This window comes from Hippocampus guttulatus, chromosome 10 (assembly GCF_054856545.1).
Source record: "Hippocampus guttulatus isolate MCC_2025c chromosome 10, RoL_Hgut_1.0, whole genome shotgun sequence".
In the NCBI taxonomy this organism is placed as follows: Eukaryota; Metazoa; Chordata; class Actinopteri; order Syngnathiformes; family Syngnathidae; genus Hippocampus; species Hippocampus guttulatus.
In genome coordinates, this window is record NC_141270.1 from 12,896,575 (window position 1) to 12,909,117 (window position 12,543).

The 12,543-nt window shown below is 43.7% G+C and overlaps 1 protein-coding gene across 1 annotated transcript; it reads left to right on the plus strand.

Moving 5' to 3' along the window:
* Window positions 1-5,453: 5,453 nt before the first annotated feature.
* On the plus strand, window positions 5,454-11,994 carry opn6a (opsin 6, group member a). The gene is made up of 6 exons (XM_086122746.1): window positions 5,454-5,707; window positions 6,108-6,313; window positions 8,745-8,844; window positions 9,906-10,010; window positions 10,087-10,310; window positions 11,384-11,994. Exons 1-6 carry the CDS (start codon window positions 5,569-5,571, stop codon window positions 11,852-11,854), a joined length of 1,245 nt encoding a protein of 414 aa, XP_085978872.1. The 5' UTR covers window positions 5,454-5,568; the 3' UTR covers window positions 11,855-11,994.
* The last annotated feature ends 549 nt before the right edge of the window (window positions 11,995-12,543 follow it).

The following is a 12,543-nucleotide window of genomic DNA, read 5'->3' on the forward strand; positions in this document are numbered from 1 at the left end:
TTCATAAAGCTTTCGTTATTAGCAGCTAGGGGAGCATTCATGTTGCTGCATTAAAAAGAACCGCATCTGAGCAAGACGTATTTTAATCACAGAATTCCATTTCCGCATGGAACTACTGCCATATTTTTGTGAAATATCCCCTTGTGTCAAGAGCCGTGTGCAGACCTCTGGGGAAAAGTTTAATTAGACTTCCTTACATAATTAAGCTACTTAAGCAAATATATGGAAGAGAAATTTTCAAACTTGGCCAAATAAATGTTTGGATGTGGTTTTGGGCCACAGAAGCAACCCACCTTACCTCTTGGTCTCCACACTTGCAGGAGACAAGCTTAACAATTGCCCTTTTCTTTTCAACGAGTGGAGCTGAATATAAGTTTATCATCGTGCACAACTCAGTAATTTTCAGGCAACAGTGTAGACCCTTTTGTCTCAGATAAAAGCAAAAACACAAAGGGCCTGATTTTTTCCCTGGAAAAACTGTCACATCTCCATATTTGTGGCAGGGCAAGTCCAGTTGTGACCGTGTTTGGGAATTTCGCAGACCGTGTGGCGTCTTATCACACACAGTCGCACAATCAGGTGTCGAAGGCGGTCTCCAAGTGACCGTTCCACAAAGGCCAACTTTACATCATTCGCAAGCAAGTAGAGATATTCTTTCGGTTCCTTTTAAATGTACTCTATGCGTAACGATCTCCGGCATGTAGATGCTGGAGATTGTCACGCATAGAGTCGACCGCATGCCTCTCTGCACTGAATTAAACAGATTGAGGGGAGCCGTTTCCATTGAATGGCAATCAAGTCGGCTGCGTTCCCTCTCACAACGGCGCAAATGCCCCCCTCTACCTACGCCCATCTAGGGAAATACCAAAAGAAAGAAAACTCCACCCATGCGCAGTTAGACTGTACTTTACATGAGACTTGCATGGGCACGAAAATAGGGCCCAAAGTGCTTCTTTCCTGCCCGCAATTTCCATCAACTTAGTCTGCCAGCAAGAATACAGTACAGCACTCACAGATGTCAAATAATTGTACGTGAAAGCAGCGGCCTTGCCCTTTGGTGGCAAGTGAAAAACAATCGGCGGTTTGTACTTCAAGCTGAGTCACTGCCTAAACTGTGAGTCTCAGATGTGGAAGCGGAGTTTTAAAGGAGGTGAAGAGCTCTCGGGGTGCATATCATGTTCAGTGCAATATCCTGATTGCATCAACTGCAAGGCATTTGGGGAGAAACCTTGTCCACGTGAAGCACTACTGTAACACGAGCGACAAAAATGCAATGACGGCGCCAACCATCAAAATTTGACACAACTCCTCAGAGACTTAGGTTCTCTGGGGAGTTGAGGACATGCCAGGGGCAGGAAGTTGTGGTTTTTAGCTTTTTGTTTTTGGATGTTTTCCGTCCTCACCTATAGGCCAGCTGAATGTCCCTTTCAATTAGCCCAGCACACCCGCAGAACCCTGTGGGGAAGGAAGAATTACCGCTAATACGGCACCATTTCTAGGCAGTTTTCCTTCCTGTTCATCATCACATTTTCCTCAATGGCACAAGCGCAAATGCGAGTGGAATTGATGTTTTGATCACCAGTAGTGATCACCATACTTTGTTCAAAATCACTTTCTTTGAAACCAATGGAAAGTCCAAATCTGGATAAAAATGCAGGTTGTCTTCTTTATTGTTACGAGTACATCATGTATCTCTTTTCAATCTCTGTTCCCCACACATCATCATCCAAATGGTAAAGTTGTGTTTGTCCGTTCTCAATGTCTTACTTTACGACATCATTCCCCATGATCCAGGAAGAAACCTACTAAATAACACACGGAGTGATACAGCTTCACAATTTTCCCGATTCTGAGAGGATTTCATTCTCTCTTTCTGCCAGTTGACTATGGGACCGTTCTTGTTGCCTCAGAATGCAAATGTAGATTTCCATTTGCTTGCCTCATTCTCTATGAACCAGAAGGTAGTCTAACAAACCAACAATCATTAAGTGTGCATTTGGGAATTTTTGCTGATTGAAAAAAAAACGGCCCTAGAATTTACAAATAAATGTTGTGGTTCGATCATCATCCTCAGCGAACCAGGAAAGGGCCTGCATTTGTACTAATGGATGAACAAACAAACACTTTGTCACTTTTGTTTTGAGTGTTCTGTCTCAGTGGAGATCTCCACCTCATTGAGTGCCATTCCATTTTGTTGCTGTGAAAGACATGAAATGACACCTTCCTAATATGGTACAAGGGCCAAGCCTAAATTGACAGACAGGCCAGTGTGTGGCGGCTCGGAACAAGCACTCTCTGTATTGGAGCAGCCTCGTTTGGAGACAAGGATAAAAAACGTGTGTGGACCTTTTCAAGGAGATTCTGTATTGCTCTCTCTCTCGAGCCTACGTCCCAATGTGAAGAGGGACTTTGTTGCCCTTTCACAGTTTGCACCCCATTAACACACCTTCACAATAGTATCTATGTCTGTGACTTTCCATTTGGAAAACTGAGTTTTTGACGTCACATGCCGGCCTTAGGGGGGGACAAAGTAAACCAGAGAAAAAGTTATCATCTCAAGCCCCAAATTACAGTGGCTCACTGTTGGTGCACATTTTTTTTGGTATCCAGGAGAAAATATACCTGATCTTTCTCATACGTCTCACCTTCAAGTATCTTAACACCAAAGTGAGCGATGGACCGAGAACGCAGAGAGCACGGTCAGCCATGTGCAGCACCTGCTGATTGCTGTTTTCCCTGTTGAATTTCGACCTCGTAGTTTAGCGACGGTGTAATCTTGGTTGCCAGCTGTCCTCAGCACCTCCATGCAACACGCACTTTCACCGACACACAACTGCTATTTGTGCTGTCACAGACATATATACGTCAGGCATCTAGTTATGTTCCTTGAATTTAATACCCTTTTATATACCGGTACTTTATTAATTTCACAAGGGGATTTGGTGGGGGCAGATTTTCCAAATCTCTTCAGGACAAGACCTGAATTGGAAATGTGGTTTCTCACTGAGATCCATGCATTCATTTTCTATACAGTTTGTCCTTGGAAGTTAAAGTTGATCAAAGCTGACTTTGGGTGGAAGGTGGTGTACACCCCCCATGTCTGGTCGTCAGCCAATCCCAAGGCATATATGGACTAATTTGTATCACTCAACATTCACACCAGGGGACAATTTAGACTCTTCAATGAACTTATCATACATTTTGGTGATACAGGAGGATGCTGAGATTTGACCATCGAACCTCAGAAGGGAGAACCAGATGTGCTGACTCAAAAGGCACTGTGTTGCCCCCACTGGGAGCCAAACTAAAATATATTATATATAGTCTAAAATTGACACAATTTATGAGAACTACGAATCAAAAAGTCCATCAGCAAAATGTGCTTACTTGATTAAAAAGTTACAAATCAGTGAGCCAATAAAAACCGACTCATAAAGAGCCACCCTACCCCCTGACCTGTTTAAGTGCAAGTGCCTTGCTCAAGAGCATCACAGAAACAGAACTTGCATCTCTCCAACAACCAGTAGCAGTTTCACCATTCCTGCTGCACTGAGCCACCCCTCAAAAAAGTATAAATATAGCAAGTTCACATTTGGCACCTATGAGCGCGGTTTCAGTCAGAAACCGTTCGCACGTTATTTAAACTGGAAGGCTCGTTTCACCGAGGAATCCACTAAGCTCTGGGACTCTGGTCCCGCACGCGCACTGATCAGTGCAGAGCTTGTTTTTCACGCGACGTCTCTCGGTTGAAGGCAGGGGCCGAGCGATGACTGGGCTCTTGTGTTTGCTGCTGGGTGGGTGACAGCTTGGGTCAGAGGTTCATTTTTCTCTTAGCTCCATCGCTGTCTCTCACTCGACCCGGCGGCCCAGCAGCTCAAAGAAAGGATTTGACGGAGGGGACTTCGGAAGCTCCGAGGCATCTGGCAGCAGCAGTGGCGTTCCCGTTCACATCCTGAGGGCCAGCAGAGCGGCTCTGTGGCAGCCATGAGACTTTTTTAAACAAGGTGCACACTGTGACTTCAATACAGAGTAAATTGTGCAGGCACTTGAGATTCCTCCTTTTGTGGCAAAAAGTATTACGATGAAAAGGTAGCAGGAGGGGTGGTGAAGTCTACATTGAACAAAAGAAAGTGAAATCATCCCAAACCCGCCGCCTACTGTATCGTTTCTCTTTGTACGGCTTGCAGATGGTCCCACCGTCATGAGTGATCATGGAATCAGTCTGATGATCTGTGAGCATTACTCACATCGTTTGATATTCTGGCCTCAATTACATCGAAGCGCCGCCATGCAAGTGTGACGTCAGCCATCATCACACACATCAACCTTGTCTTGCGGAAGTGATTTCACCTCTCTTGAGGAAAACCAATATGTTATATGCTATGAAAAAAGGCTTTTACTGATAGCTTGGACAGGACTGAAATTACTGCCAGACCACACAACACAGTGTGGGACTTTTTCCCAGCAGCTCTGTTCATGACTTCCTCCATGCTGGGATGATGTAAAGCGACAAGTTGTTTTTCCAGTAACTCTCTTGAAAATCTGCATGGCGGCGTCGGTTCAGCTGATGGAACAGCTGCTCTTTTGCCTCAAGTAACATGAGAGGATCTTCACCGCTGTCACATCCAAGCACAGAGCCAGCAGGGCCAGCTGCAGCACGGCGTCCTTGTGGGAGGGCTCCAAACAGAGGGAAGCCGCTTGCATGGCTTTGTCTTAAGGGTTTAATCACTGATATTACTCCTCCTAGTTAATCCAAACAACCCGGAGCTGCACAATATGTTGGGAATTTAGTTTTGGCTGGTACTTAGTTTGTTTTTTTTTGTCTTTATTCCGTTGGCTCCAACTCTATTAAATGCACACACAGATCACCAAAGTTCTATTCTTCGCTCTGTCATGTCTTTTACATTTATTATAAGCTAAGTGCATTATATCTTGTTGCACGCTACACAGTGAAACCAACCGCACACTTGCAGGCATGCACAGGGACTCAGGGCTTCAGTGCCTTGCTCAAGGGCACCATGAGCCGCGACCTCTGCAAATGTGGGTTACAGTTAATCCCTTTGTTAATTAAATAATATTATTTGATTGTTATTTCGGTATTTGGTTCAAACAATGTAAATCAAACAGTGCTGATATATTCAAGAACCTGAATTAGAGTCCACATTTTATGACTTGAACATAAAAATGCAACCATTTGTTTTGAAGAAGTACATTCTGGATGCACATTAACGGTGATGAGAATCCCTTTCACTTGCTTCTTCAACTCAGAGAAAGTTTGACATATGGCTGCATACGTTTTGCAAAAATGAATCCTGGTGATTGTGCAGACTATTGTTTCCTGCCGGCGAGCATTTCCCACCAAAACATCTCTCCGCTTAGTTGTTATCAAATAGTTAGGATTAGCTCTACCATCATTGGGACAGTGAGCTCTGAGGTATTAGAGGCCGTGTCTAAGCAGGATTTAAAACGAACAGACCGTTCGTCTCGACTGGAGGATCGCAGGAGTGTCCTGTGGAAGGAGAAGAGAGCGCAGCGAGAGTTCATGCCTTGGCGTAACTCACTCAGGCCATGGAAATAACACTGAAGGCTTTTCCTATGAAGGTTGTCAATATTCCATGGAGGAATAACAACCTGAGTAATCTGCATTCAGAGCCTCCGCTGTCTGAACATGGAGAGACGATCATTGGGATCTACTTGCTGGTTTTAGGTGGGTCAGTTGTTACTTAAAACAGTACTTATAGTGGCAGACTTGACCTACTGATGATGTTATTGTCAGATGTTATTGTCATTGAGAAATACCACAGACAAAGTTTAAGGTTAGAAGGTTAGGTTAGAAAAACAAGGTCTCAGCGGTTCATTATATTACATCATTAAGTTGCTTCTCAAGGGCCGAGGTTCACCCATGAAATGACCGAGTTAGCAGGCATTTTAATGATACGACAAACAATAACATGCAGTTTCACGTCTTCTCCCATCTGGCATTCTTATATGTACTTGATCTTAATCACAGTGTAGTAAAAAAGCTAAACGTGCATTCTAATGAATCCTAATCTTTGACTCAACTGTTCCACCAATAATCATATGGTTACAATTTTGTCCTTTTCCAGGTTGGCTGTCGTGGTTTGGTAATAGCCTCGTGATGTTTGTCCTGTACCGACAAAGGGCTTCTCTACAACCTACAGATTTCCTCACTTTTAATCTTGCCATCTCGGATGCCAGCATCTCAGTATTTGGTTACTCCAGAGGAATATTGGAAATATTCAATATCTTTAAGGACGATGGTTTTATAATCTCCTGGATTTGGACCTGTCAGGTAAAACGATGACTCCAATTCCAAAAAAGTCACTAACACAATCATGTTCTTGAGTGATGCCACGTGTATGCATCTGCTTCCTTAATTTTGCCAATCCCAACTAATGAAGTAAATTAAAGGAACCTGTCTTTGAGTGGCACAAGGTACACATGTGAATGCGTGTGTGTGAAAGGGATTTCGCGCGTAGCTGCATGCATGTGTGCTGAAGGTCAAATCTGTAATAAGATTACCTCACGCGGAGGCTTTTACACAAGGTAACTCTCTGACCACAATATCAACCGTTAACAACCAAACACATCAAAAGAAGCTGAAGAATGTTCCCATAACATTCCTAAACATTCATCGCAATGACCGGTGAGTAACTATCGTGTCCGTGGATGAACCAAAATTGCGTATCTAGAACTCACTGGAGCACGAACCCTCAAAATCAGACGGAGTGATCTCATATCGTTCACATTCAACTGTGACGGAGAAAAAATATGTATCGCTGAGCCTTGCTTTTTGTTTCATCTGAGAAAGGACGAGGGCAGGGCTCGGCGACAGGAATAAAGGAGGGAAGAAGGTGAAAGTGCATGAGAAGCATTAGCCGGTTTTGGCATGAATCATGATGAGACATGAACGGCTGCAAGCTCTGCCTGATCTGGGCATTCTGCATTTTATTTCTGTCGTTCTCCAAATGGCTCAAAACAGGGTGCTTACACAATTTGAAGACTGCCGCTATCTAATGAGATTTCAATGACTTAATGTCACACGTGAAATCAGACATGGAGGAGCGGCACAATGTGGGTGAGGGTAACGTGATGACGGACAGTAATAGGATTACGACTAAGAGAGATCAAGAAAAGGGCTCAAGTCAGAGACCTCAACTGGCTTGTGTCACCTGCAAATGGCACAACAGGGGGTCTCGGGGGTGCACAGTCAAAGCCAGACGGAATCCAAGTACAGTCGTATCATTCAGTTTAAGGAGAGCTAGGATTAAAAGATAATCAAATATTTGTCTTTCCAAACAATGGACTTGGGGAAGTAAAAGAAATCCTCAACCCCAACTTCACAGACAGCACGTAGTGTGTTAGAGGATAAAACCTTTGTAGGTTTCACACAGGCATATTTAAGTAGATCAACACAATTTTGTGGCAAAAATTAGGTGTGCCCCCCCACCCCCAAAAAACATGTGTACACGACAGTATATGGTATAGCGATTCTTCTTGCTGTTGCCAGGTTACACAGCAGCAAAACCACCCAGAGAACTAGCACTCAAATAGGCAGTCAGACACACACATATGGAAAGCAATCCCAAAAAAGACAATTATTGAGAATTTAAATTCTATTTCTGGAAAAATATGCCTCCAAAGCCTTTTTTTTTTAGTTTAAACAACCATCAAGCAAAATATTTTACCTCTGAAAGCATTAACAGACCAACTCTTAGGGCCCTACTGAAAAATCGATCAGCTGATCTGAATTTTTTCAACCAAAATCTGATTCTTCCCCCCCCCCCCATTAATGAACACATTAGAACACAATACAATGATAATGACATTCAAAAATTAACCCCCCAAATAAGTGACTGTTGATTTTTCTCATTATATAGTGAGACAAATACTATAGGACAGGGGTGTCAAACTCAGGTCCTGGAGGGCTGCTGTCCTGCATGTTTTCCAAGTCTTCACTGTTGCAACACACCTGATTCAAATGATTAGATCATCAGCACCTGACATTGAACCTGTTCATTTGAATCAGGTGTGTTGCAAGAGTGAAGACTTGGAAAACATGCAGGACACCGGCCGTCCAGGACCTGAGTTTGACATCCCTGCTTATCGGACAAAGTATTGTAAAACAGTCCAAATGGTCTGCCGGTAATACATACAGTATCTTTATTGTAAAAAAGAAAAACCAGCGCCAGTCTCAAAAATTCCATACTTTCAAGCATGGGCTTTTTGGTGAGTCTTCAATCAAAAACAAGCACTATTCTTCAGGTGTGTTCCAAAAACAAGAGTATCAAAAGAGAAGACAAACAATGCACAAGAAACTTATGACTCCAGCGTCAACTGTATGCGTCATCCCTTTTCAATCACAGTTCCACTAAGCTGCTTCATGGTTAACTATTTACACTTGAGTGACTTGACTATTAAATATATTAAAAATGCGATTCACGAAGAGCGTCTGAAATTGTACTTTTATTTTGTCTTCATCATAGGTCATCTAAGTCAGACTATTGTATGGCTATTTAGGCTATTAAAAGGTTACCTAAAAATACCAATGCAGTACATATAAATGCAAAAATGTGTTTACATATCTGAACATATCAGAAGTGTCCCATAAGGAATGACGCTCAACCTTGGAAGTATTGGTAAAGCCCATAACAAAATCATCACTAAAATGTAAATATTGTAAATGTCCTCATTCTTCTATGCATCTTTGTGCGTCCATTCAGGTGGACGGTTTCTTCACGTTGCTATTTGGCCTGGCGAGCATCAACACTTTGACCGTAATCAGTGTCACCAGATACATCAAGGGATGCCACCCCAACAAAGGTCTGATTCTGCTCTCACACCAAACAAGCTTCTCACCCGTGTCCACAGTACAGTCTTCACATTCCACTAGTTCCTGCCCGAGACAGGGGTTTAATAAAACCTTAATACCAACTTCAGAGGTGGAAACAACCACCACTTGTCCCCTGTGATTCCACATGCCAACATGTCATGAAGTTCCTTAAAGTGACAGTTTGTATTTTTGAGTGCATGTGATGACCGTTTTAACCGTGCCCATGTTTGTGGTCATTCATCACAGTCAAATCTGTCATTTGACATTGGCGGGGACATGTTTGGTCTATGTGGGATAACATTTGATGTGCATCATTTAGGGTTGAACCTGTTAACCACACTGCACCATTTGTTGCCTTATAACACAAAGCAAATTCTACAAAAGGTACTGCAAACTTCACTGTATGTCACAAGGCTTTATTGACATATGATAAGTGAGCCGAGCACAGAGAAGTGGTTTTCTTCCAAAGAACGCAAAGCTGCGTGTACCTAGTCAACAGAGGTCTTTTTTTTTATTATTATTCTCTTGTGTTTGTTGAGGGGGCGGCCCGGTAGTCCAGTGGTTAGCACGTCGGCTTCACAGTGCAGAGGTACCGGGTTCAATTCCAGCTCCGGCCTCCCTGTGTGGAGTTTGCATGTTCTCCCCGGGCCTGCGTGGGTTTTCTCCGGGTGCTCCGGTTTCCTCCCACATTCCAAAAACATGCATGGCAGGCTGATTGGACGCTCTAAATTGTCCCTAGGTGTGAGTGTGAGCGTGAATGGTTGTTCGTCTCTGTGTGCCCTGCGATTGGCTGGCGACTGATTCAGGGTGTCCCCGCCTACTGCCCGAAGACGGCTGGGATAGGCTCCAGCACCCCCCGCGACCCTAGTGAGGATCAAGCGGTTCGGAAAATGGATGGATGGATGTTTGTTGAGGTTGTTATCATAAGAAAGGACCTACTTGCTCGCTTATTGTCACATTCCGGAATTGATGAAAGCAAAAATTCCTCCTTGTTAAGTCTGTCAGTTGTCATTTTTCTGCTTTAATACACTTAATCCTTTTTTTTTTGTAGGTTGCTGCATCAGCATGAACACCATTGCAATATCACTGATCTGCATTTGGACCGGAGCAGCATTTTGGTCCATTGCACCATTGCTGGGCTGGGGCAGTTACACAGGTCTGTAGAAGGAGGATATTTTGACTGAAAATATCCTCAACTTCTTATTCTCATCATCACATGTCTGACAATGCAGATCGAGGATATGGAACCTGTGAGGTGGACTGGTCCAAAGCCAATTACTCCACTATCCACAAGTCTTACATCATCTCCATTCTCATTTTCTGCTTCTTCATCCCTGTGATGATCATGCTCACCTCCTACGTTTCCATCATCAACACGGTCAAAAGCACTAATGCCATGTCAGCCGAAGGTTGCCTCACTGCCCGCCAAAGGAAGGTGGAGAGAGACGTCACAAGGGTATGCAAATACCCCCCTCCCCCCCTCAAAGTAATGCTGTTTCCAAACTTTGTGTTATTTTTGCCATCGCAGCAGGACGTTAGGTCTAGAGGTGAGCTTGTCTGCTTCACAGTTTTGAGGTTAGGAGTTCAAATCTTGGCCCCGGACTTCCTGAGTGGAGTTAGTATGTTCTCTTGATGCTTGCATGGGTTTTCTCCAGGTACTCTGGTTGCTTTCCACATTCAAATACATACGTTAGGTTTATTGAAGATGCTAAAGTGTCTTTAGGTGGGAATGTCAGTGTGAATGGTTGTTTGACGAGATGTGCTCTGTAACTGACTGGCTGGTGACCAGTCCACAGCATACCACCGTCAACTGGGATTGTCTTCAAACCTAATGAACTGAGCAGTAGAGAAAATGCATAAATGGAAGTAGTAGTCACTGTTTTTAAACTAAATTGATTTTTAAAAGTGAACCATGTGAACCCCTCATTAACGGGCAAATGCAGGGACTCAAGGAAAAGCCAAAATACCACGCTGTAACCCCTTAATCCAGTCCTTCTCAAATAATGAGGCGGGCCCACCCGGGGAGAGGGGTGGGTGCAGTACGATGGCAGCGAACATGCTTTTTAGAACTAGAATAAAGTATGATTGCACATTCACTACAGTAGGTGGCAGTGGCACTCTCATTGTCAGAGTGTGTGCAGGTAATATCAATGCTCAGGTGCAGGGTTTTTCAACATTGCTGGAGCAAGGAAAATAACATTCATATGTGAGCTATAGCTTATTCCTTAAAGGTGTGATTATGAGAGAGAATAGTTGTTTGTGCCCTGTGATTGACATCTTGCCCAAAGTCAGCGAGGGTAGGCTGCAGATTACATGCATCCATACTGAGGATAGGCAGAATACAAAATGGATGGACGTTTGTGTGGCCTGAGTGTTCCTTCAGCAATTGTCCTATACAGTCTCCCCCTGCTGGCCATTAGAGAGGATGTGAACTTGCACTCAATTCATTGCCTGCACAGCATACAGCCCATGTTTTTTCTTCGTCTTCTCGTAATCCTGACGATTGTGACCTCATGTTCCTCCCTCTAGATTTCCATTGTAATTTGCACGGCTTTCATCATGGCCTGGTCGCCCTATGCAGTCGTGTCCATGTGGTCTGCATGGGGGTTCCATGTGCCAAGCACAACCAGCATCATCACCCGGCTCTTCGCCAAGTCGGCCAGCTTCTACAACCCGCTCATCTATTTCGGAATGAGCTCCAAATTTCGCAAGGACGTGTGCACCCTGCTGCCATGCGTAGGGGAAAACAGAGATGTGATCCGTCTGCAACGCTTTAAAAATGTGAAGCTTAAGGGTGAGGCCACGCCCCCACCCGCACCACTTCCTGTCCAGGTACTGGAGGCCAAATACACAGTGAAAGAAGCGATGCAATACAATCCTGAGAGTGACTCGGGAGTCAATAGTCCTCCTCGGACTCCTCCATTTCACAAACAAGAGATCTTCCATATTAATTTGCCCTCACATATCGAAACATCAGAATATTGCTGTGACAGACTTTAAAGACTGAGCCATTCTACTCGAAACCATACTTGAATTATTATATGAAAATAAAGAGAGAATTTTCTATTTTTTGCTCATACTCATCTTAATAAAAGATGTAAAATGCATTACTACTTTCAATAAATTATTTTCTGTCTGCAGGGTCATGCTGTGATGTCTTTAAAGGAAAGCTACATGTGTGGTTTTGATTGGTAGTAATGAATTAGTTTAGCTTGGGAAAACATAAGAGCTGAAAAATACACCTCTATATTGATATGTTTCGCTTTTATGGCAACATTTTCAACACGTGGGTACATCCATGTTGCCGGGTCCAATGAGACGTAACGTTTGTTTATACTCCCTGTCACCGACAATAACCACATTTGAGAGTGAGGAGGACACGAAGAAAAACAATGCCATAATGCATTGCAAAAATTTGCAAGGGGTCATACAGACACAGATTCACGTTGGCAGGTTATTTGACAATTCTTACATAAAGTGTATTTATGCAAGTTTTGTCAATTTCATAGACGAGGGGTGTTTGACAGTTTTGAGATGGGTCACGCCACGCAGGTGACATTAAAAACCAACACCGTGCCGAGTGTTTTTAATAAGCCAGAGAGGTTGGAGCTGAGTTGAACTGCCCGAGGGAGGATCTGTGCTTACGCTCAAACATTTGGGATCCCCGGTGACGCAGGCGGGGCCTGGGT

Bases quoted from the DNA above. Each gene is read 5' to 3' on its own strand.
- opn6a (XM_086122746.1), top strand. From the start codon at position 5,569: ATGGAAATAACACTGAAGGCTTTTCCTATGAAGGTTGTCAATATTCCA. The intron at 5,708-6,107 runs GTGGGTCAGTTG...GTCCTTTTCCAG, and splicing joins GATCTACTTGCTGGTTTTAG to GTTGGCTGTCGTGGTTTGGT. The intron at 10,311-11,383 runs GTATGCAAATAC...TCCTCCCTCTAG, and splicing joins TGGAGAGAGACGTCACAAGG to ATTTCCATTGTAATTTGCAC.